Here is a 23629-nt window from a genome sequence, read left to right as displayed (position 1 = left end):
GGAAATGCTTGGACACATTTTACCAGGTCCTGTCTCCTCCATCTTAACTGAGTGGAAAAGGAGAGAGTTGGGACTGGTGGGAAGGTGGATGCTTTTGGTGCTAGTAGCCACCAGGCTTTGAAGTGTGCAACCCCTATTAGGCCCACTTCCTGGAAACAGATTTCTTTTAAGGAAAAAAGATACCAGTGAACATTCAGCAGAGGGAAATTCAACCTCATCTGCCCCCAGCCAAGAGTGGCAATAATCTCTGGGAAGAATGCCTTCCACAAATATTGAGCATTTACTCCGTGCCAGAGCTGGGCAGAGAAGAGTAAGTCTTGGTGCTGCCCTCAGCACAAAACCAAGGACTGAGAATTGTTCTCCAAGGAGGAAAGCCCCTGAGTCTCTCGGAGGGGACAAATGAGGAAGAGAGAAATGAAGGAAGGCGGCCCATCTGATTCCAGAATCCACACTTAGCTGTTTTCCTGGGAATTCTCTAGAGAGGGTCTGGAGCAGTTCCTGACCAGTGGAGAGTAGAGCTCACGTACATCCTGTCCCTAAGCTCTGCGCCCCTTAGCGCCCAGGACTTTGCTACTCTGCCCAGCCAGAGGCAGAGAAGCCCCTGGCCACCTTGGGATGAGATGTACTTCCCCAGGTTGTATCAGCTCCCCACAGAAGTTGAAGGGCTTGATGAGGGGTCTTGGGGCCACTGTCCTAAGTAGAGCCGCTAGGGTACCCAAGAACCCAGATTCTAGTCATAACTCCTGTCCCAAGGGGTGTGCATAGGGCAGGGGCTGACTACAGGCACCATGGTCAAAAGACGCATGTTGGGGTGCAAGGAACTGACGCCCTCATTCCAGAGTCGTCCCTTGGTCTGAGAGGTTGGTGTGCGCCCCTCATCAAGTGCAAAGGGAGTTTTGAGGTCCTTCTGCTTCGACGTTCCCCCCACATGGGCGCCCTCCGACTCCTCTGGGTTCCCAAGGGCCCTTAGAGACACCCCTCGATGCAACCTCGACCCTTCACCACCCTTCCGGACGCGCGTCGCCCCCAGCCAGGGGCTCAAGGCACAGAACGCGCCGCTCACGCGCGACGAGCGCAGGAACGACCCGGCCCCTTGTTTGCCTAGGCCCGCCCCTTCCGCCCTCTCGGGTGGGGCTAAGTGAGGCTTCCGCCGGAAACCTGGAATCGAGCAGAAAACCAAGCTCGGAAGCTAAGCTCTGGGTGTTGCTAGTCCCTCGTCCTCGTCCCCTGCGTCCAAATTTAGGTTTTCACGCCCAGTTTTTACAAGGTCCTGAGGCCCCACCTCACCCCCACATTCCAACTTCGGCAGAACCTGAGGCCAGGAAAGGAACCTATTTCCGGCCTCACCTCCCACTCTCCTGTCCTTCCCCGGTCCCCCTCTGCCCCCTGACCATGGCCCAGAAGCCGAAGGTAGACCCCCACGTCGGGCGCCTGGGATACCTGCAGGCACTGGTCACGGAATTCCAAGAGACGGAGAGCCAAGGTGAGAAGGGCAGGGTGGGGGGCAGAAGACGGGGCAGTGGTCCGGCCGCCACAGCCGTTCCGAACCTGGCCCCAATGCCGCTTTTCTACCGCAGACGCCAAGGAGCAAGTACTGGCCAACCTCGCCAACTTCGCCTATGACCCCAATAACTACCAGTATCTGCGGCAGCTGCAGGTCCTTGATTTATTCCTCGATTCGCTGTCGGAGGAGAATGAAAACCTGGTGGAGTTTGCTATTGGTAAGGATGGGGCAGATCTCCCAGATGCCTAATTTGACTTGGTGAGATAAGTGAGTCATTGGGAAAGGAATCTTTTAAGCAGTCCCTCTGCTGAGAAGGCAGGTCGTCTCATTGTCTGTACCAGCGATGTCTGTGCCACCTCCTCGGTTAACACATTGTCCCGGGTCACAGCTAGCTTGAGTCAGGTCTGCAACTAATGCCCAGGACTTCCTCTGCATGCGTGCTTTCCCTCCCACTTAGAGATGAGATAATAATTGAGGGAATGGATTGAAGCCACTTGAAGGGAAAAACGTTTATAGAATGCCGTTTTTAAATTTTTTTTTCAACGTTTTTTATTTATTTTGGGACAGAGAGAGACAGAGCATGAACGGGGGAGGGGCAGAGAGAGAGGGAGACACAGAATCTGAAACAGGCTCCAGGCTCTGAGCCATCAGCCCAGAGCCTGACGCGGGGCTCAAACTCACGGACCGCGAGATCGTGACCTGGCTGAAGTCGGACGCTTAACCGACTGCGCCACCCAGGCGCCCCTAGAATGCCGTTTTTAAACATCTCTATTAGAAAAAAAAATTTTTTTAATGTTTATTTTTAAGAGAGAAAGCGTGCACATGGGGGAGAGGCAGAGAGAGGGAGACACAGAATCCGAGGCAGGCTCCAGGCTGTCAGCACAGAGCCTGTCGCGGGGCTCGAACTCAGGAACCAAGAGATCATGACTCTAGCAGAAGTTGGATGCTGAACCAGCTGAGCCACCCAGGTGCCCCATAAACATCTGTGTCTTAATGTATTAATATCAGGAGACGTAGAGGTGATTTGGAATGGCTATGACTTCTGTAGTTGTTATGGTCTAAAACCTATGAAGTATTCAGTGGACATACTTATTGGGCATGTACTCTGTGAGGAAGTTACTGTTCTTGTTTTGTTTTTTTCTTTAAGTTTATTTTGCGAGAGGGAGAAGGGGCGGGACAGAGTCGGGGGAGAGAGAATCCTAAGCAGGTTCCGCACTGTCAGTGCAGACAGAGCCCGATGTGGGACTTGATCTCAGGATGCATAAGATCATGACCTGAGTTGAAATCAAGAGTCAGATGCTTAGCCGCCTGAGCCACCCAGGGGCCCCTGCAAGGTACTGTTCTAAATGCTGGAGATATGGGGAACAAGTTGGGGAAAGGTCTTTGCCCTCAAGGAACTTACATTCTAGTAGGGGGAGACAGATGGTGAGCAAACAAACAAAAAAGCTGAGCCTCTGAAAGAAGTGAACAGGGTGATGATGGAGAGCATAGGTGGGAGCTGCTTCATTTCTGCCATCATGGGAAGTCATTGTAGAAAGAGGCCCAGCATGGTCAGGAACCCTAAAGCAGGAGGAGCCAGAAAGAAGGCTGATGTGGCAGGCTGTGGTGAATGAAGCAGATTGGTACAAAATGGGTTACAGAGGTGGGCGGCACCAGAATTTATAGGGACTTAGATCTAGGCCATGGAAAAGAGTTTGGATTTATTCTGAGGACAAATGTTCATTTTTCAATATACATCTTAAAAAATAACGTTTTTCTACACAACCAAAGGAATCTTATTTACATAGAGAAAGAAACCTTTTATTTATTTATTAGGTTTATTTATTTATTTTAAAAGAGAGAGAAAACCCACACGCCTGCCAGTTGGGGAAGGGCAGAGAGAGAGAGAGAGAGAGAGAATCACAAGCAGGCTCCGAGCTGTCAGTGCAGAGCCCCATGTGGGGCTCAGTCTCACGAATCGTGAGATCATGACCTGAGCTGAAATCAGGAATCAGATGGTTAACCAACTGAGCCACCCAGGCGCCCTGAGAAAAAAACATTTTATAATAAATCCATTATCACTTAATACCTACTTATGCAAATTTTTCTAATAGTTCCCAAAATGACATTTTCCTGTTGGTTTGTATAAACCAGGAACCAATCCAGAATTCATGCATTTAATCTGGTTGTTATGTTCCTTAGCTCTCTCTTTCTCTCTTTCTGTCTTTCTCTCTTTTTAAATGAACTTCGTGTTTTATTTCTTTAATTTTTTAAATGTTTATTCATTTTTTGAGAAAGAGAGAGAGAGAGAGAGCATGAGCAGGGGAGAGGCAGAGAGAGAGGGAAACACAGAATCCAAAGCAGGCTGCAGGCTACGAGCTGTCAGCACAGATCCCACTGTGGGGCTTGAACCCACAAGCTGTGAGATCGTGACCTGAGCCAAAGTTGGCTGCTTAACCGACTGCACAACCCAGGCACCCTAAAAAAAAAAAAAAAAAAAAAAAAAAAAAAATTTTTTTTTTTTTAATTAAGCTCTATGCCCGGTGAAGGGCTTGAACTCATGACTCTGAGATCAAGAGTTGCATGCTCCGTCTATGAGTCAGCTAGATGCCCCATGAACTTTGTATTTTACACATTTGCAAAGTTTTAGAAAAATTGCAAGAATAATACAGAGAGTTCCCATATATGCCACATCCAGCTTCTCTATTATTAACATCCTACATTAGTATGGTACATTTGTTACAATTAGTAAACCCAGTATTGATACATTATTAACTAAAGTCCACACTATTCACATTTCCTTAGTGTTTCCGTAATAGCCTTTTACTGTTCCAGGATCCCATCCAGGATACTATATTACTTTTAGTTGTCACATCTTAGGCTCCTTTGGACTTGCCAGTCTCTTAGACACTCCCTTTTTTTTTATGGCATTGATGGTTTCAAGGATTGCCAGTCAGGTATTTTGTAAACTCTGCCTTAACTGGGATTTGTCTGATGCCTTTTTCTTGATTAGACTGGGTTATGGGTTTGGGGAAGGACAGCCACAGAGGTTAAGTGCCATTTTCATCACATCACACCATGTCATGGGGCTCTGCTCTCAGCATGACTTCTCACTGTGGGTGACGGCTTTGATCACCTGGCTGAGGTGGTGTTGGTCAAGTTTCTCCACTGTAAAGTTACTCTTTTTTCCTCCTCTTTCCATGTACTCTTTGGAAGGAAGTCACTACATAAATTGTCACTTTTTGGGGAGCCTGGCTGGCTCAGTCAGTGGAGCATCGAACTCTTGATCTTGGAGTTGTGAGTTTGGGCGTAGGGATTACTTAAAAAATAAAATCTTTAAAAAAATAATAAATTAAAAAATAAGTTATCTCTTTTAATCATTAGTAGACTCTTCTTTTGTAACACTAAATATTAAAGGATCCAGACCAGTTCTGCAGAATTTCCCACCTTCCTAATTGTCTGGTTGCCTCTTTCTGGTGTCATTTAGTTTGTTCCTCTTTCCCCTTTATCTTCTGTAGCCTAGAAGTTAGGCTGTAGGCCTTGATAGAATTAACTAACACTTTTTTTTTTTTTTTTTTTTTTGCGCTGAATACATCATAGGTAGGTGTGATTTAAAATTTTGAAAGACCATCCAGGTTGGCCCCTTCTATTTGGGGTACCTGGGGCCAGAGTACAAATGGGGGTCGTCCCTCCTCTTGTCACCACAGTAGGTCTCACATTCCTTATGTGTGGACATCCTGGCTCTGTCCATACCTGCTCTGTGGCCACTCCTTCGGACTTAGGAGTGTCCGCACAACAGGGGTTGCACACACCATCAGTCGAGTCCACCCCCCTGGGAGTCAGGATCCAGGAAAGAGGCCCATGCAGTTGTGGGAGCAGGTTCAGGGCCTAGAGCTCCAGGGATGGGGCAGAGGAGGATGGGCTCTGGGTGGACTCCCTGGACTCTTCAACCTGTGGACAAGGCTCTTAGAGTGAAGCCCTCTGAAGCAGGGCCAGGAGCCCCCGTTGCCCAGGTGTACGAGTGGTGCTGGCTCGTGTCTCTGTCCCTCTGGAAGGTTATTATGCTAAGTAAATATTCTAAACAATCGGTCACTTTAAGATTTTCTTCTGTGTACGTCCTCCAGCCCCTCCCTCTGCTCCACAGCTTCTGCCATCTGACTGGTGACAGTGGCCCCTGCGGAGCATGTGGCTAAACCTCCACCTGGGAGCAGTAGAGCTCCTCTGGCTCAAGCTTTTGACTGGAGAAAACTTGCATGAAAGGAGCAGTCAACCAAAAAAAGGTTTTGCAGGATCAGGAAGTAACTTTCCCAAAGCAGGAGCTCTCTGAGCCCCTGGTGTGCTGGGCCTGGCCTGGATTCTTGCTCTCCTGGGCAGCTTCCCAGAGTGGGTGATCAAGCCCTGGACCTGGAATCCCCAGTCCCAGCTGTTCCACTTCCTAGCTGATTCTTGTGGCCGAGTTCCATCTGTCCCTTCTCTGAGACTCATTCCCTCACCTGTGTTTGCCCTACTCTGCAGGACTGTCAGGGGAACAGACGCACGGGTGCGTGTGTCTGTCTCCGTGAAGGTACTTTGTCTAGCTGGTTACTCTGTTAGTATCATTATCACCAAGCTTTTCCCTGCCACTTTTCCTCCTTGTTTTCTCTTCCTCTCCTTCCCACCAGCGCAAGATCCCTAATCCCCAGAATAGTAGCTTTCCCAGCCTTGAATCCCTCCATGGGGTTGTCGGCAGAGTAGATTTCTCTTGTATTTATTGTGCGTGACAGAGAGTCCCCGTCGTACTTAGGTGCACGTTTTGCTATTGCTGTCATTTCCTTTTCTCTTAATGTCGCTGGCCCTAAATGGCCAGCTGCCGGGTGCTTATTCCACTAACAGGCGCTTGTGGCAGGCCTGAGATTGTGATCTCCACGAGGACAGAGCCCAGCTTTGCCTATCTCTGGGGAAGGGGAGGGAAGGGCCCAGAAGGTGCAGAGCACGAACCATGACTTGTTGCTGCAGCCCTGAGTGGGGTTGGTTCTGGAATACCTGGCAGAGAGAAGAGGTGGGTTAGATTGCCTGTGGCCCACGGAACCAAAACCAGTGTCCGTTGGTTGGCAAGGAGCGTAGTGAGTTTGGTAAGAGCTGGGCTTTGGGGTCAGGCAGGCCTGGGTTCAAGTCCTGGCTCTCCCGCTTAACTCCTGGCCTGTGATTTGCCTTCTCTCATCATGTCAGCACCAGTACCTGCCTCACATAGTTGTTGAGAGAATCAAATGAGATCGAGTGTCTGCAGCTGCAGGATCCCCTAGGCCTCCACCCCAAGGGCCTGGTGTCCAGGGCCCCCTCTGAGGATAAACAGTTCCCTCATCTCCCAAAGAGGAGGTGGGATGGCATGCTGTCCTTCACGAGGGGAACCACTTGTCTGCCTCAGGGGTTCTTTCCTTCTGGAAAAACACTGAATAATAGAAAAAATAATGAAAGTTGATCGTTGGCCTCCCAGCGAGTGTCTGGGCAGCATTAGGCAAAGGGAGCCTGGCCCTAATGCATGTGTTGGCGCTGCACCCAGGCCCCCCTAGCTACAGAGTTGGTGCTCTCGCACTTCGGAGGACGTGGAGTGATAGCTGGCACTCAGGGAGCACCCTCTGTGTGCCAGGCACTGCCTTCTGTGCTTTGTCGCCTCTGACCCTGAGACACTGAAAGTGGCGCTCATAACTTCCATTTTCCATAAGGAGTCTGAGGCTTAGGAAGGATCAGTGGGTTGGCCCGAGGTTTAAAGAGTGCCAGCCTGGGACAGAAACCAAGGCTGTCAGATTCTAGAAGAGGCCAGAGGAGTTCCCAGTTCCTAGGTCTGTGGAAGGTTGAAAGGCACTTCCTCCAAACCCTTCATGTTACTGATGAGGAACCAGGCATGGAGAGAGCACTGCCTCTCGGCTGGTTCATGGCAGGGCAGGGTCCGAATGCAGGTTTCCTTCCGCCTGCCCTTGCAGCCCACCACAGTGGCAGGCATGCTCCTGGGGTGGTGCTGATGCGCTCAGCGCTGAGATGAGACTTCCTGTCAAGTGGCTCTGCCCGCCCTGGGGGCTGAGGGCCTGACTGCCAGCCCTTTGGTTCAGCTGCAGTTGTTTTTGTGGGCTGTGGTGGCAGGTCTGAAAGCTGCACTGTGGCGAGTCGGGGTCCCCGACCATTGACTTGCTGGGGGGCCATCTTCCTGTGACCTGTGAAATACCCTGGGGAGGATGACTACAACCTTAAAGAAGAATCTGGTTCCGGTGGTTGCCTGTAGCCCGCAGGGATTTTTGAGTCTCTGTACCTTCCCCTTTCTTGGCCTTTTCTTTTGTGGATTTGCCCGTTTAGAACAACTGTAGAACTGTTTTACCTTTTGGTTGTAGTCCTGGCTGCCTTTTTCCCCTCAGGGTGAAGGGCTCTGGTTGGGGGCTGTTATAAAAGCTGCCTTTCTGGATGCCTACTGTCTGCCCACGGTGTGCCCATTACTTGCCAGCACATGCCCACCTTGTACCAGCACTGCCTGCAAGGTCTCTGAATGTGTCACCAGCCGCAAGGCAGGTAGGACTCAGCCCTCTTTATGTATGAGGAAACAGCTCTTTAGTGAGGTTAGGTCCATTGCCTGGGGCTCACACTGTTAGTGATGACTGGAGCCAGGAATTTACCCAGTCTCCCTGGATCCAAATTCCATGCCCAGGGGACCCAGCTGGCAGACCCAATGCTGAAACCACAGAGCATCGTCTTCCTTTGTTCTTTGTTTCCACTGCACCTTGCCATTTCCACGCTATCCGTGCACAGCCCGGGGCCTTGCTTGATCGCCCACTAAGAGGAGCTGCCACTGGGAGACAGCAGTGGTTCGGGCCAGAGCTGCCCTTGTTTGGGATGGGAGGTGGGAGTGGGTGAATTACAGAGAGCCAGATAAAAAGCCTGGATCTCAGTAAATACTCAAATGAGTGAAAGAATTTGGAGCTCTTGCTCCAAATGAAGCCTTTGGCATTAATTTGGGAATGTTTGCCCAAAGCACTATTGGTTGACTCTCACGCGTTCTAGATGCAGTGTGTTCACCACTGCATCAGCCTAGATGCTGTATGGAGACACAAAGGAACCAGGAGAGGGCGTCTGGGCGACTCAGTCAGTTGAGCAAGCATCTGACTCTTGATTTCAACTCGGGTCATCATCTCATGGTTCATGAGTTTGAGCCCCGAGTGGGGCTGCACACACATAGTGCAGAGCCTGCTTGGGATTCTCTCTCTCTCTCTCTCTCTCTCTCTCCCTCTCTCCCTCTCTCCCTCTCTCCCTCTCTCCCTCTCTCCCTCTCTCCCTCTCTCCCTGCCCTTCTTGTGCTCGCTCATGCTGTATCTCTCTCTTTCAAAATAAATAAACTTAAAAAAGTGCCAGAAAACTTACAAAAAAAAAAAAAAGAGAGAGAGAGATGCCAGAAGAGAATTCTCTGCCTCCAAGAAAACTGGTTGAATCTTAGGATATCACAGAATACTTGGCAGTTTTGTTACTAAATCAGGGTTCCAGGGAGCACCTAAGTGGCTGCATTGGTTAAGAGTCTGACTCTTGATCTTAGCTCACGTCTTGAGTTCAGCGCTGGACGTGGAGCCTACTTAAAAAATACATAAAAATAAATAAAACGGGGTTCAAGTAAGTGGCTTCCCAGAATTCATGTTAAATTACTTTCCCGGTTTCTATTTCCTGCAATACATGTAGTTGCCACCAGATGGTGGTGGTGCTCAGAAAAAGACCAGTATTTAAAAAATAAAAAAAAAGAGAAGAAAAGAAAAAAAGACAAAGATAAATCCTCAGCAATCTCTGGGGAAAAAAATTTTTTTTAATACTTACTTACTTTGAGAGACAGCACACACACGTGGAAGAGGGGCAGAGAGAGAGAGAGACAGAGAATTCCAAGCAGGCTTGCGTTAGTGCAAAGCCTGACATGGGGCTCGATCCCACAAACCGTGAGATCATGACCTGAACTGAAACCAAGAGTCAGACACTTAACCAGGTGAGCTACCCAGGCGCCCCCCTGGAAATACTACTTAATAAAATTGAAGGCAGGCACTCCCCATGACCCAGAATTGTATTCATAGGGTTAGGGTACATGCACATGCAGACACATGCAAAAATGTCACCAGCAGCATGATCTATAACAGTTCCAAACTTGAAACAGTCAATAATAGAGTGGATGCTGACATTATGGGATATTCATACTGCTCACTTAGCAAGGTAAATGAACAATCTGTAGCTACATGTAGTAATCTTACCTGACGTTAAGCAAATGGTGCTCCACACATAATACATACAGTGTAACTATATTTCCGTAAAATCCAAAAATAGGCGGAAGTGAGTTATGGTATTAGTATAGCAGGGGTATATATAGTAAAATTATTTTTTATTAAAAATTTAAAAGTTCCTGCTTGTTAATTAGAAATTATTAAACTATTACAAGTCAGGAAGGTGTTCACCTCTGATGGGAGAGAATTGGATCAGGAAGGGACATGCAGAGGCTTTTGGGTTGCTGACTATTTTCCTTCTTGACCTTGGTGCTGGTTACATGGGCACGTGCATTCTCATTGTTAAACTCTACCTGTATGTGTCATTTCTTTCTGTACATGTGGGTTGAAGGTATGGCCCTGTGCCAGCTTCTGGGGCTATAAACAGGTGCATGCTTGGTCCACATGTACTGCGTGCTGGGTGGCGGGGGCGGTGGTGGTACTTGATCACATTCTTTCAATTATCTTGAGCCATTTTGCTGATAAAGAAACTGAGGCTTAGAGAAACTGAGTTGCTTGCTCTGGTCACCTAGGTCCTCAGTGGCAGTGCCAGGAATCTAACTAGATCTGCCCACCTTTGCTTCATCCTCCATATTCTGGGGCTTCACTATACCTGCTTCTCTCACTGATGAGTTAGGTAGGCTCCTGGGATCATACAGCTTTCTGCTTAAAAAGGCACCTTCTGCCTCAATAGGTAGAGCATGCAGCTCAACTCATGATCTCGGAGGTCATGAGTTCAAGCCTCACGGGCTTAGAGTTCACGTAAAATAAAATGAAACAAAACAAAAAACAAGGAAGGGGTGCCTGGGTGGCCAGTCAGGTAAGCACCCAACTTCAGCTCGGGTCATGATCTCATGGTTCGTGGGTTTGAGCCCCATGTCATGCTGTCTACTGTCAGTGTGGAGCCCCATGTCCACCTCTCTCTCTGCCCCTCCCCTGTTCTCTTTCGAGCGCATGCTTTCTTTCTCGGTCTCAAAAATGAATAAACATTAAAAAAAAAAAAAAAAAGGAATTCCTCAGCCATCCGTCTGTGGCAGGATTCCCCTTACAGAAAGCGGGTGACATCAGTGTTCTCACCCCACTGCTTCCTTCCACACTAGCTGGACCGGGGCAGTCTCTGCCCTCCCTCCTGGACTTGCAGAGACCAGTTTCCCTTCCACTTAGTTCTGGACCCAAGCAAGGTGTGTGTGTGTGTGTGTGTGTGTGTGTGTGTGTGTGTGTGTGTGTTAGTGTGTGTTAATTTATGTGAATACATGATTGATTCACATGGTATAGAATTCAAAAGGATATGTCGTCAACAGTAACACCTTCTGTAGCCTCTTCTGGAAGCAGCCATTTACTAGTTTCTTTTATATCCTCCCAGAGATTATTTTCAGGATTTATGAACAAATATGTGTATTTACACTTACACCTTTTTGCAAGTTCTACGCTTGTGGTAGCATATGATATGTATGTTCTGCTTTTTCTTTCTTTTCTCTCTCTCTCTTTTTTTTTTTTTTTTTTTTTTTTTTTAGCTTAGCATCATGTCTCAGTGCACCTGCAGTATCAGCCCATAAGGAGCTGCCTCATTCTTTGTGAATGCTGCCTGCTATTCTGTGCAACGGAGGCAGGGGCACATTTAGGGGTGGCCATTCAGGTTGTCTCCACTTCGCCCTCACAGGTGGTGCTGCAGTGGAATACCTTATTTGTATGTCATTTCTCCCCTGTATGGGGTATGCCTGTAGAGTAAATTTCCAGAAGTGAAATATAGGTCAGAAGTACGAAAAGCCTTGTTTTTTCTTCTTTTGATGTAATTTGACGTTTGTTATTATGGGAAACATTCATGAGTTTAGGTCAAAACTATGTGCAAGGCATTTTCAGAGAAGCCTATCTTCCATCTCTAAGCCTGTCACCTTGTTCCCCTCCTTTTTACACATAATGGTAGCTTTCTCTACTTACTGTTCTGTCTCTCCACATTTAAATTTCAGAAAGAACTGTTTTCAAGATGCTAAAGTAAAACCCAAGAATAAATAGGCTCAGATGAAGACTTTTATCTGGGATGGGCTGCATCCAGCCCAGTGCCCTGAGGCGTCTGAGTCATCAGAGGGCATAAAGTCTTGGGCCACTCTCTCCTAGGGCATGACCTCATTTAATTCCCCAGAACAATCCTTAGACCTTCCTGTCCCAGCATCAGCGACAGCATGCAGCATCTTGCTGTGTGACCTGAGGTCCCCTACCTGACCTCTCTGAGCCTTCGGCTTTCTCATCCTTGGTTTTACTCGGGGTTTTTCTCTTTTGCCTCTCCTGGGGGTTTCTGTGGTTCCGTGTGTCTAGAAGGGCCCTGCTTTTGCCTCTTATTCTTTTTTTTGTCTTGTCTGGTTTGCCTGAAACACTTTCATCAGCCAGTCAGAACTTGGTCTCCCTTTTGTTTGGTAACCACAGTTTAAATGGCAGCACCATCAAAATACAGTGACGTGCACATATCTTAAGTGTCAGTTTGACGAATTTTTTTCTTGAACTTTTTCTTGTTTTTTTAAGGTTTTAAATTTTGGTTAGTTAAAATTCAGTGTAATATTAGTTTCAGGTGTATGATATAGTGATTCAGCATTTCCACACAACATCCAGTGCAGTTTATTGGATTATTAAATTCATTAAGGTATATGTATATCTATGTAACCACTAAAATCAAGACCTAGAATGTTTCCATCTCCCCAGAAAGGTCCCTTTCCCAGTTAGTGTCTTCCATCCCCCCAGGTAACCAATATTCTAACTCATGGGTTTTACCTGTCCGTCCGTCTGTCTGTCCTTCCTTCCTTCCTCCCTCCCTTCCTTGATTTGATTTGATTTGATTTGATTTGATTTATTTAATGTTTATTTATTCTTGAGACAGAGACAGAGCGTGAATAGGGGAGGGACAGAGAGAGAGGGAGACACAGAATCTGAAGCAGGCTCCAAGCTCTGAGCTGTCAGCACAGAGCCTGACACGGGGCTCGAACCCACGAACTGTGAGATCATGACCTGAGCCACAGTTGGACACTTAACCGACTGAGCCAGCCAGGTGCCCCATATTTTATTTATTTATTTTAATTCTTATTTACTTTTGAGACAGAGGACGATAGACCATGAACACGGAAGGGGCAGAGAGAGAGGGAGACAGAATCCGAAGCAGGCTCCAGGCTCAGAGCTGTCAGCACAGAGCCCAATGTGGCCCAAACTCACGAACCATGAGATCATGACCTGAGCCAAAGTCGGATGCTTAACCAACTGAACCACCCAGGTGCCCCAAGATTTTATTTTTAAGTGATCTCCACACCCACCATGGGGCTGGAACTTACGACCCTGAGATCAAGAGTCACATGCTCCACCAACTGAGCCAGCCAGGTGCCCCTGTTTTGCCTGTTCTTGAACTCCATCTGCATACAGTCACACAGGATGTACTCCTGTGTCTGGTTTCTTTCACTCAGTGTTTTTGATATCCATACATATTTTTACAGTGTCCTTAGTTCATGTCTTCGTATGAATATGCCACAATTTGTTCATCCGTTCACCTGTTGCTAGAGATTTGAGTTGTTTCTAATTTAGAGCCTTTATGAAGAAAGCTGTTAGTTTGTACACAAGTTTTCTTGTATAGGTATGTACTCCTTTTTCTCAGAATTATGTAGAAGTGAAATTGTTGAGTCCTAGGGTAGGTGGATGTTTAACTTGTGAAGCTGCCACATACTTTTCCACCTTCATTATGCAGTGTGAGACCCCCATACCCCCTGTGTATGAGAATTCCAGCATCCCCACCTCCCACCAGCTCTTACTATTGTCGTTCTGCTTTGTTTTAGCCATGATAGGCATGTGATCCTGCCTCTGAGAAGTAGCTATGAGCACTGTGTCCTACACTGGCCCTATTGTGCAGAGTTATCCAAGTCTCTGTTCATTTTTTACATTGTGTTCATCTTTCATTGATAGTAATATACTTTAAATCTTTTTTGTTATGTTTATTCATTTTGAGAGAAAGAATAACACACACACACACACACACACACACACACACACACACACACACACGCTCAAGCCGGGGAGGGGCAGAGGAGAGAAGGAGAAAGAGAATCCAAAGCAGGCTCTGCACTGTCAGCACATAGCCTGATGTGTGGCTCAGTCCCACGAACTGTGAGATCATAACCTGAGCTGAAATCAAGAGTCAGTCAGCCAAAATCAAGACACTCAACCAGCTGAGCCACCCAGGCGCCCCAGTAATATATATTTCTTTATATGTTAAGTCTATTATTATATAATTTAATACTTAATATATATTAATAGACTTTATATATTAAGTCTATTAATTTTTTAAAATGGTGTCATTTGATGAGGTTTTTTTTTTTTTTGAGCAGCAAGCAAAAGTTTATTAGAATATAAAATTAGAAAGGAAGAATAGGAAAGCTCTCTTTACAGAGAGAGATAGAGCACGTGTGGGGGAGGGGCAGAGAGAGGATCCCAAGTTCAACGCGGGGCTCAAACTCCCAAAACACGAGTTCACGACTTGAGCCGAAATCAAGAGTCAGATGGTTAACTGACTGAACCACCCATGTGCCCTGGCTTTTACTTTCTAGGTGAAATTCAGCTTTTTTTTTGTTTTGTTTTTTTTAAATCCTTTTCCTGGTTACAAAAAAAATTTTTTTTCATGGAGGAAAACTTGGGAAATAAAATAAAAATTACTCCTAATCCTGCTGCACAGAAATAAGTATTGTTAGCATTTTGCTGTGTTTCCAGCTTGTCTTTTTTTAATGTATCTGTTTACTGAGCATGTGTTATATGCCAGCCTGAGGCGACAGCATGGGACAAGACCAAGTTCCCACCCTTGTGGGATTTGTTGTCTAGTGGGGCAACCTTCAATAAACATGATGACCAGTAATTAGGTGTCAAGGAAGGAAATGAAGGTGGGGAGGGGGCTGGTTAGGGCTGTCACAGAAGGCTCTCAGAAGAGGTGACATCTTATTGGGCTTGCTTTTTTTATTGCATTTTTATCGTATATACAGTTTGATGACTTTCTTTCCTCCTCAACCTTATGTTGTAAGCATTTTCCCGTATTAAATATTCTTTGAAAACATGATTTTTAAGAACTGTATAATTTTCCATCAGATGGACGTACTGAACTTTATCTAACCAGCCTGCTATTGTTGGGCATTGTTTAGGAAGCTTCCAGTTTTTTGTGTTACCCTCTTCCTACAGCCCTCCTTAGTTCTTTAGGGCAGGGTCACAGAGGTAGACTCAGGAGGGAAAGCTCAAAGCACCCACGGCCTGGGCTTCTCCTGGGTCCTCTGGCTCCATTTTGGGTGCTCGTGTGGAGACTTCTTGCCCCCCCGAAGCCCCTCTCTTTCCAGACCTTCGTGTTCTCCCCTCTGAGGATCGCTGCCAGCAAGGCAGAGGGGCTTGAAGAAGTGCCTGTGGTTGGGCCCCAGGCAGTGGTGAGCTCTGGCAGGCGCAGGATCCACCCTTGGAGACTTCGTAGGTCTCCAGATAGGGAGCAGATTGGGCCAGCTGTCCTGAGGCCTCCTCCTGCCTTCACCGTCCAGCACGTGCCATCTGATTATCCCCCAGCCTGGGTGGCAGTGTCCCGCCCAGGCACATCTGTGTGTGATGGTGACTCACTAGCTGAGAGTGACTCAGGATTCATCTTATCATACTTTACAGCGGAGATAAAGCCTACCCTCTGCCCCCGGTCCATTAGACTACGGTGTGGGTAGGAGGCTGCTTCACCGCTTGTAGTTCAGAAGACGTGGTGTAGGTGAGTCCGGGAAGCCAGAGGCCTGCCAGAGCATTTCTACTTGTGCCATGAGAGTGGCATAGGGTTTCCATCCCTGGGACTCGGGGCAAGTTACTCAGCAGCTCAGCTTCCGCTGAAATAGGGGTGATAGCAACACTTCATGGGGTTCGGTCGTGTTCCCAGCATGTGTCTGGTGAGAGCACCCCATTGCAGGTCCCTGGGTTGCGGAAGTAAACCAGAAAGCAGGGCCTTGCCTTATGGTGTCCAGTGACGGGGACAGACAGCAAGTAGGAAGGCAGTCAACAGGATGACCCCAGGATATGCTCAGGCCTCTGAGTGTCCCATAGGGAGGGAGCTCCCCACCAGAGTGCCTGGTCTCCCTCACCTCGTGACTCTGAGAGCGCCACTAAGCTGCTTCCTTCCCTCGGAGGTGCTCTGAGCCACAGCTCGAATGCCAGCACCGCAGCAGTCTGGGGGGGGCAACACCTCAGGAAGCCGTCCCAGCCCGCGGCCATTCCACCCTTACGCCCCTGCCCCCACCTTACCCCCCCCTCCCCCGGCTCACTGCTTTACAACCCCTGCAACAAATATTTGTGGAGCGCCTCTTGCGCCCAGCACCAAGGACTTGACCTCAAGGCACGTACCTTCTGGTGGGGCTTGGCAGTTAGCAAGAAAACCAACCTGCCAAGATGGTTTCTGGGAATACTAAGCGTATAAAGAAGACGTGCAGTGATGAGGCGAGTGCCATGGTCATGGTGGGGAGTGGCTAGTGGGTATTCCAGGGAAACCTTACTGGTGAGGGAGCAGTGAAGGGTTGATTCCCAGCATGAGGGAGGCAGCATGTGAAAATCTGGGGCCCAAAGGCCCTAAGGATGGGCTGAGGTGGTGGCTGTTGCGAGTGACAGGGACAGAGAGGACAGACTAGATGGTGCGAGGCTGTGAAGACCTCAAAGGGGAGTTCAGATTTTATCCCAAATACAGTGAGAAGTCCCTAGAGGGTAACTGGATTAAAACCTTTAAAGACATTTCCCTAGGGGCACCTGGGTGACTCCATTGGTTAAGCATCTGACTTCAGGTCAAGATCTCCTGGTTTGTGGATTCAAGCCCAGAGCCCCATGTCAGGCTCTGTGCTGACAGCTCAGAGCCTGGAGCCTACTTTGGAATCTGTGTCTCCCTCTCTCTCTGCCCTTCCCCTGTTCATGCTCTGTTTCTCTGTCAAAAATAAATAAAATGTTAAAAAAAAATTTTTTTTTAACATTTTATTTATTTTTGAGACAGAGAGAGAACATGAACAGGGGAGGGTCAGAGAAAGAGGGAGACACAGAATCTGAAACAGGCTCCAGGCTCTGAGCTGTCAGCACAGAGCCCGACGCGGGGCTTGAACCCACGGACCGCGAGATCATGACCTGAGCCAAAGTTGGACGCTTAACCGACTGAGCCACCCAGGCACCCCCCCCCAAAAATTTTTTTAATAAATAAATTGCACTGCATCCATAAGGTAGTCACTGCATGGCCATTAGATGGTGCCATGGTTGTAGATCTGTGGGCCTGGAAAGATGTTTACAAATACGTTGTGGGGCTTTTTTTTTTTTTCAACGTTTATTCACTTGAGAGAGCATGAATGAGGGAGGGGCAGAGAGAGAGAGGGAGACCCAGAATCCGAAGCAGGCTCCAGGCTCTGAGCTGACAGCACAGAGCCCGACGCGGGGCTCGAACTCACGGGCTGTGAGATCATGACCTGAGCTGAAGTCAGATGCTTAACTGACTAAGCCACCCAGGCACCCCTACGTTATTTTGTGTTTTAACGTTTGTTTCTTTTGAGAGAGAGAGAGAATCCCATGCATACTCCGTGCTGTCAGTGCAAAGCCCAGTGCAAGGCTCCATCTCATTAACCATAAGATCATGATCTGAGCTGCAGTCAAGATTTGGACACAACCCACTGAGCTACTCAGGCACCCTGTTTGTTTGTTTTGTTTTGTTTGTTTGTTTGTTTTTAAAATAAGCTTATTTATTTTGAGAGTGAGAGAGCATACACACATGAGCAGGGTAGAGACAGAGAGAGAGAATCCCAAGCAGGCTCCACGCTACTCAAGGCTTGATCCCACAAACCATGAGATCATGACCTGAGCTGAAACTAAGAGTTGGACGCTTAACTAACTGAGCCACCCAGGCGCCTGTATCACATTTTTATTAAATGTTTATATTTATTCACATATTTTGAAACTGAGGAATGAAAAGCAAATGTTAAATGGATGGTAGGATTAAGATGGCTTGTAATTTGGCTTCTAGTATTTATAACCGCTTTATTGAGATAATATAAGCTGTACATCCTTAAAGGATATGATTTGATATGTTTTGACACCTATACACCTGTGAGACCATCACCTTACCTATGTTTTTTAATTCTGTAAAGTGATGTGTTACAGATTTTATTTTATTTTTTTGCTTTAATTTTTTTTTTAATGTATATTTTTGAGAAAGAGACACAGAGCATGAGTTGGGGAGTGGCAGAGAGAGAGGGAGACACAGAATCCAAAGCAGGCTCCAGGCTCTGAGCCGTCAGCAGGACTCAAACTGTCCGACGCAGGACTCAAACTCACAAGCCACAAGATCATGCCCTGAGCCAAAGTTGGACGCTTAACCGGCTGAGCCGCCCAGGCGCCCCTGTGTTTTTGCTTTAAAAAAAAAAAAAGGAAAGCATATTAACCATTGAACTGGCTGAACCAAGAGGGGAAGGGATTGGTACCCACTTCCTGAGGCTAGGCTGTGATGGGCAGGTGGGAACCTTGAAAGGAAGGGCTGGGTACCAGAATGGACTTTGGATCTCTTGTCCCTGGGCCACCTTCTCATAGGCCTGGGCCCTTTCTCAGGACAAAGTGGGCTGAGAGAAGCTGGGAGGGGCGGTGGGAGGATGCCCAGGCCTGAGCATCCAGTCTCCCTTTGCCCTTCCCCAGGAGGCCTCTGCAACCTGTGTCCAGACAGGGCCAACAAGGAGCACATCCTGCAGACAGGCGGCATCCCCCTCATCATCAACTGCCTGTCCAGTCCCAACGAGGAGACCGTGCTGTCCGCTGTCACCACAATCATGTACCTGAGCTCGCCAGGCTCTGCCTCCCACCCTGAGCTGACTGCTATGCCCGTGGTGCAGTGCATGCTGCGCTTCTCTCTCTCGGCCAACACCAGGCTCCGGAACCTGGCCCAGATCTTCCTCGAAGACTTCTGTTCCCCAAGCCAGGTGGCGGAAGCCCGTAGCTGGCGGGCTCACTCTGCCCTGGGTATCCCACTGCCAAGGACTGAGGCCCTGCAGCAGCCCTGATCCAGGGAGATCTCATGGCCATTGACACCCTGACTGCTAGAGACAAGACCACAATCCCAGTGGGGACTCGGGGAGCGGGAGCAGCCTGGCTCCCACTGAGTGTGTTCTCCCCAAAAGGTGCCCTTTAAGGTATTTTAAAGGTGAGTTTTCTCAGTGTGACACGTATTTACACTGTGATGAGAGGCATTAGATGAGTGAGGGAGCCAGACCTGGAGGCCCATGGAGGAGAGCAAAGGCCATTTCCATAGGTTGCACCCTTAACCAGCTAGAAGTCAAGAGCCTGCCTCCTACCCCCCCCCCAAACCCCCCACTTGAGCCAGGCTCTCAACCTAATGTGAGAGAGAAGCAGCTGGGACCCTAGATCCAGAGGCCTTGCAGAAGGGGGTTTTCATGAGGAGCAGCTGGACCTGGGATTAGAATTGTTCATGCTTGAGGGAATAGGAATTCTCCTTTCACAGAAGTATCTGAAGTAATCTTGAGGAATACAAGTGAGAAGCCAGCTCTGGGAAGTTGGTCATGCCCACTCCAGGGCTATGGAAGCTGGGTACCTACACCACAAGGTCTCCAGGCTGGGCATTGGGTATGGTGGACACCGGCCTGGAGAACTCTGTGGCCCGGGATCACCTGTTTACCCACACAGGCCTATCTGCCGGGCACCATGGGCTTCAAAGACGAAGGTTTGGTCTCTACTCTTGAGTGATGCAGTCCGCTGACTGTGAAGGTGGCCATCAGGTGTTAAGACCACGAGTATGAGGGTGAGGACACATCAGAATAAGGCACAGACCCTTGAAGCTTCATATTCTCCCCTCACCACCCCATGGCCCTGGCCTGAACGCCTTGGCCTTCCTCCTCTCTCATCAGGGTTGGGTTAGTGAGGGCAGGTCCCTGGCCCCTGGAAGTCTCAGACTCAGGAGGGCTTCACGAATGCAAGAGTGGTGCTCAGGGAACACAGAGGACCTCCTGACAAAAATCTGTGGTTTAGAGTCCACAGTGTATGTTGACCAGCACAGGGGAAGCGGTGTGGGACGACCATGGGAAGTTGGGGTTCAGGAGCAATGGGGAGCTTCCTGGCCTCCCTTCTGCAGTCCCTTAAGGTTGACCTCCATGGCCACGATGAAAGATGGCAGATGCAAGAGGCATGGTATCCAGATGGGTGTGGAGGTGGGACTGAGGACAGGAGAAGGGACGAGAAAGCCTCCTCCTCAGCCTGCATTCCAGCTGCCCTCCCTAGGGCTCCTGTACCTCTACTTTCCCAAATAAAGGGCCTTTAAAGAGTGGTGAGCCAAAGTGTTTTATTAAAAAGGTTCCTGAGTAGTTTTCCCACCATGATTCCTTGCCAGCCGTCTTGTGGGGTTCCAGGTGGCTGCCTTGTGAGAACCAAGGTTACTGTGTCTCCCTGCTCCACGGTGCTGGTGGCCACCGCCATGGCACTGCCCTGTCATCCAGCTCTGCTGGTGTTCCCTGATGGCCTGCCTTCCCTTCCTTCAGCTACTACCCACTGTCCCGGCCCCCCCGCTTGCTGTCTATGATCTCCCTCCAGTTGTCACTCCAGGAGAGCAGCCGTCTCCTTGTGGGGGGCAGGGCGAGGTGCTGGTTGTGGCAGCAGGTGAACAAAATGTGCTCCCAGCTTGGGGTCTCCTCTTGGCCTGAGACAGGATGCAAGAGAAAGGTAGGGAGATGCAGTCTGTAATCTGGTTATTTTTACTCCCTCCCTAATCCAGCAGGCCAAATGCCTGGAAGGTTGCCAGGAAAACGGGTCTAACCTCGAATGGTGTCCTTGTCGTCAATGAGCAGGTCCCCCAAGACCACCGTCTTGTCCCTCGTCAGGATAATGCGCTCCACAAACTGCGGCCCCAGGTGATTCTCCACCCAGCGGTACTGTGGAGGGGGCACAGGTCGGTCAGCAGGGCCAGTGAGTAAGTAGGTGGGAGTGGGGTCTCCAGCCCTTGAGAGATGCTGCTCCCCTCCCCCCACACTTCCTGTGTTTCTGCCGGTTTATTTAAAAAAAGGGCTTTTTAAGTTTAATTATTTTGAGAGAGAGCACGAGCGAGAGAGCAGGGGAGGAGCAGAGAGAGAGGGAGAGAGAGAATCCGAAGTAGGCTAGGCACCTTCAGCACAGAGCCTGAGCCCTAAGCGACCGAGCCCCCGGGTGCCCCTCTGCTAGTTTACTTTAATCCTCAGGATTTAGGAAGCAGTTTGCTATCAAGCGCTGGGGCAGCCGCACCTTCTCGGCCACACAGTGTTCATACTTCGTCAGAGGGCTGGTGCAGATGAAGACTTCGGTGCTGCACGCAAGGGGCGCAGGTTAGACTTAGGGTGGTGCCCTCCCTTCTTCTCCACCGCCCCTCCCCTCTTTGCCCTTTCTCACTCCTGCATGTTGTTCATCTCCTGCAGGGCTTCCAAGGCTCCAGGGATAGGCTCCAAGTCTAGGAAAAAGCCTGGGGCTTCATACACACTGGCCACTTTGTCCTGAAAGATACCATGTTCTTGTCCCAGCTTCTGCCTCCAGCAGATCTAGCCCCAGTGAGGACTCTCCAAAGATTCCTGGGGGGTTTTGGTCTTCAAATCAAAGCCTCGGGGAGACGATTTTGCTTAGGGGGAAGCGCTCTGACAGACTTTCTCGTCCAGGGCGAACAATGGATTCTAAACGGAGGGTTTTGTTAAACAAAGGGGGAAGACAGTCTTGCCCAAGGGGTGGGCTCCCATTCTTAGGTGCCGTGTGGGGTCGGGGCTCGGGCTCCCTTGCATCCTATGGGGTTCGGGCCCTTGCTCCCGGGTATCCTGCGGGGTCGGAACTCCTCGCTCCCGGGGACACTGTGGGGACTGGGGCTCCCTGCCCGCGGACACCCGGCGTTGCATTCCCGCCCTTTGCCTACTTACCGCCAGGTCTGGCCGCAGGGCTCGGTACTGCTCGCGGGCGAGGAAGCCGCGGCGCTTTTCCAGCGCCACGTGCGGCTCCCCGGGGAACCGGCGGCGGAAGCCCCGCAGGAGGCCGGCCTCGAAGTCGGCCAGCACGCCATCCATGTCCACCAGCACCCGCACCGACCGCGCGCGCCGCGCCGCCATCGCCGCAGAGGCCGGGCAGGGATTGGGGGGGGAGGGGTGGGCGGGCAGGCGCGGGCCGCAGCTTCCGGAGGCGCGCGGTGGGCGGGCGCACCGGGCTCATTTGCATGGGCGCCGGTGAGCCGAGCCTCGCGGGAGGGCGCGACTTTCCCCTGGAGGCGGCGCGGGGCGGCCCGAGAGCGCGCCCGCCTGCACGTGTACCTCCCCCAACTGCGCGGGGGAACGTACCCGCTCACCCCAAGCGGACCCGGGCGGGTCGTGGGCCGCTCGAGGGCGGATCTCAAATTCTGCGATGGGTGAATCCTGTGGGGCTGGCTCCGCCCTTAGAGTCGCGACCGCGAGTGCCGGGGCCACCGGCACAACTCTGCCCTCCCTGCTTGTGGGACAGGGCACAGGATCACGCCGGATCCCGGGCCAGAACTCCCTGAGGCCCGAATCATGGGGGCTCTCAGTAACTTTGGAGTGAATGACTGCTGAAGACCCCTGACTCGTGTGAGTAGAGCTCCTAAGAGATGAACTCATAAACCAGAGTTGGGAGCATCCACTTTATGCATCCAGTCCCACCCAGAGGACACGATTTCCAACAAGCTCAGGTAATCGGGGAAGGTCCTTTCTGTGGAAGGGACACCGCTGTTCTAGAATTGGCAGTTACAGCCCCCTCTAGAAAATGCCTAACATGGCTAAGTTTTGTTGACGCTCCTTTGTAGATTTTTCTCAATTTCCTACGTCCACATACATTTTCCTACAAACCATAAACTCAGATTTGATTAAGTGACCCATCTTCCTCTAGTTCCCCATCTGAGCACCCAGTACTTCCAAACCAATGTTGAAACCCATTATAAAGGGGAGACTAGCCTCTCCTTCTAAAGTGATCTAATTAAAAAACTCTCAAGAAGAGGTACAATCGCTGTAGGCAATAGTGAGTCCTCCAGTGTTCCCCCTCCTTCCCATTCAAGTCACACAAACTGGGTTTATACCCAGTTTATACCCAGGCCAAAGTGTCAACGAAATACTGATTGTTCTGCCATCATCATAAAATCATTCAACTCCACTTTGTAAACCCTAAGCTTTCTAAGTAGAAAATTTAACACCCTTAGCAAACATGTTACATAGAATTTCATAAAATCTGTTCTGATAGTATCTGAATGATTGGCAGAGCTGTCCCTCCCTCACAACACTTGAATTTTGATTAGGCACTTATCTTCAAAAAATAAAAACTTAAAGCCAAGGTACAAGTGTAACACAAATCAGGGACATCTCTTTTCCAGGATCCCCACCATTAGAGAGAGAAGGGTACAGACAGGTTCCCTACCTCCAAAGAGGCTCCAATAGAAACCATAACTCAGGCTAGTATTTGCAGAGCTAACCTGTTTTCATCAAATCAGACAGATCCTATACCAAAGCTGTTGATTCTCCATTTTGCAAATGCTTCCTTTGCACCTTAAGGGAGAAAAGCTTTACCCCCTGAATCTATTCTTCCCAAAGAAATGTCCCAATAGTTCAAATGAAGCCAGTGGTTATGCTCATCGTCTCAACGGTCTTACTTTTTAAGACAGGAAACTGGATCCAAGATGACAAGCCTAAAGAACACAGTTGGGTAGTAGTGCAACTAGACCTAAAAGCCAAGTCTTAATGCCCAATTTGGACATTTAATATAAATATAGCATATTGGTCTGGAACCTTCTGCCTGAACGCAAAGAGCTTTCCTCTCTTCTGTCTGCTCAGATCCTCCTCCCCTTCCTTTGGAGTGCTCTTCTGTAGCCACCCACCATTGAGAAGCA

General features: G+C 49.3%; 2 protein-coding genes across 3 annotated transcripts; one reads left to right on the top strand and one right to left on the bottom strand.

The window, feature by feature from the left end:
• The first annotated feature begins 1170 nt into the window (after positions 1 to 1170).
• ARMC7 (armadillo repeat containing 7) lies at positions 1171 to 20060 on the top strand. 2 transcript variants are annotated; one of them, XM_047081432.1, is made up of 3 exons: positions 1171 to 1483; positions 1578 to 1721; positions 18424 to 20060. In XM_047081432.1, the coding sequence occupies exons 1-3, from the start codon at positions 1393 to 1395 to the stop codon at positions 18783 to 18785; spliced, it is 597 nt and encodes a 198-aa protein (XP_046937388.1). In that variant the 5' UTR covers positions 1171 to 1392; the 3' UTR covers positions 18786 to 20060. The 2 variants fall into 2 exon arrangements, with proteins under 2 accessions (XP_046937388.1, XP_046937389.1); XM_047081433.1 differs by having other exon boundaries at positions 1578 to 1657; positions 18424 to 18564.
• A 3-nt stretch (positions 20061 to 20063) lies between these two features.
• On the bottom strand, positions 20064 to 22007 carry NT5C (5', 3'-nucleotidase, cytosolic). Its single transcript, XM_047081431.1, has 5 exons — positions 21666 to 22007; positions 21154 to 21254; positions 21010 to 21070; positions 20549 to 20663; positions 20064 to 20431 (listed from the first exon to the last, which is right to left on the bottom strand). The coding sequence occupies exons 1-5, from the start codon at positions 21849 to 21851 to the stop codon at positions 20277 to 20279; spliced, it is 618 nt and encodes a 205-aa protein (XP_046937387.1). The 5' UTR covers positions 21852 to 22007; the 3' UTR covers positions 20064 to 20276.
• Between the last annotated feature and the right edge of the window lie 1622 nt (positions 22008 to 23629).

Source organism: Lynx rufus, unplaced genomic scaffold (assembly GCF_022079265.1).
Source record: "Lynx rufus isolate CCGP_SWC_20201006 ecotype Redwood Valley unplaced genomic scaffold, mLynRuf1.p SCAF_18, whole genome shotgun sequence".
Classification (NCBI taxonomy): Eukaryota; Metazoa; Chordata; class Mammalia; order Carnivora; family Felidae; genus Lynx; species Lynx rufus.
The sequence above is the reverse complement of the archived record's forward strand: the minus strand, read 5'-3'. Positions and strand labels throughout refer to the sequence as shown.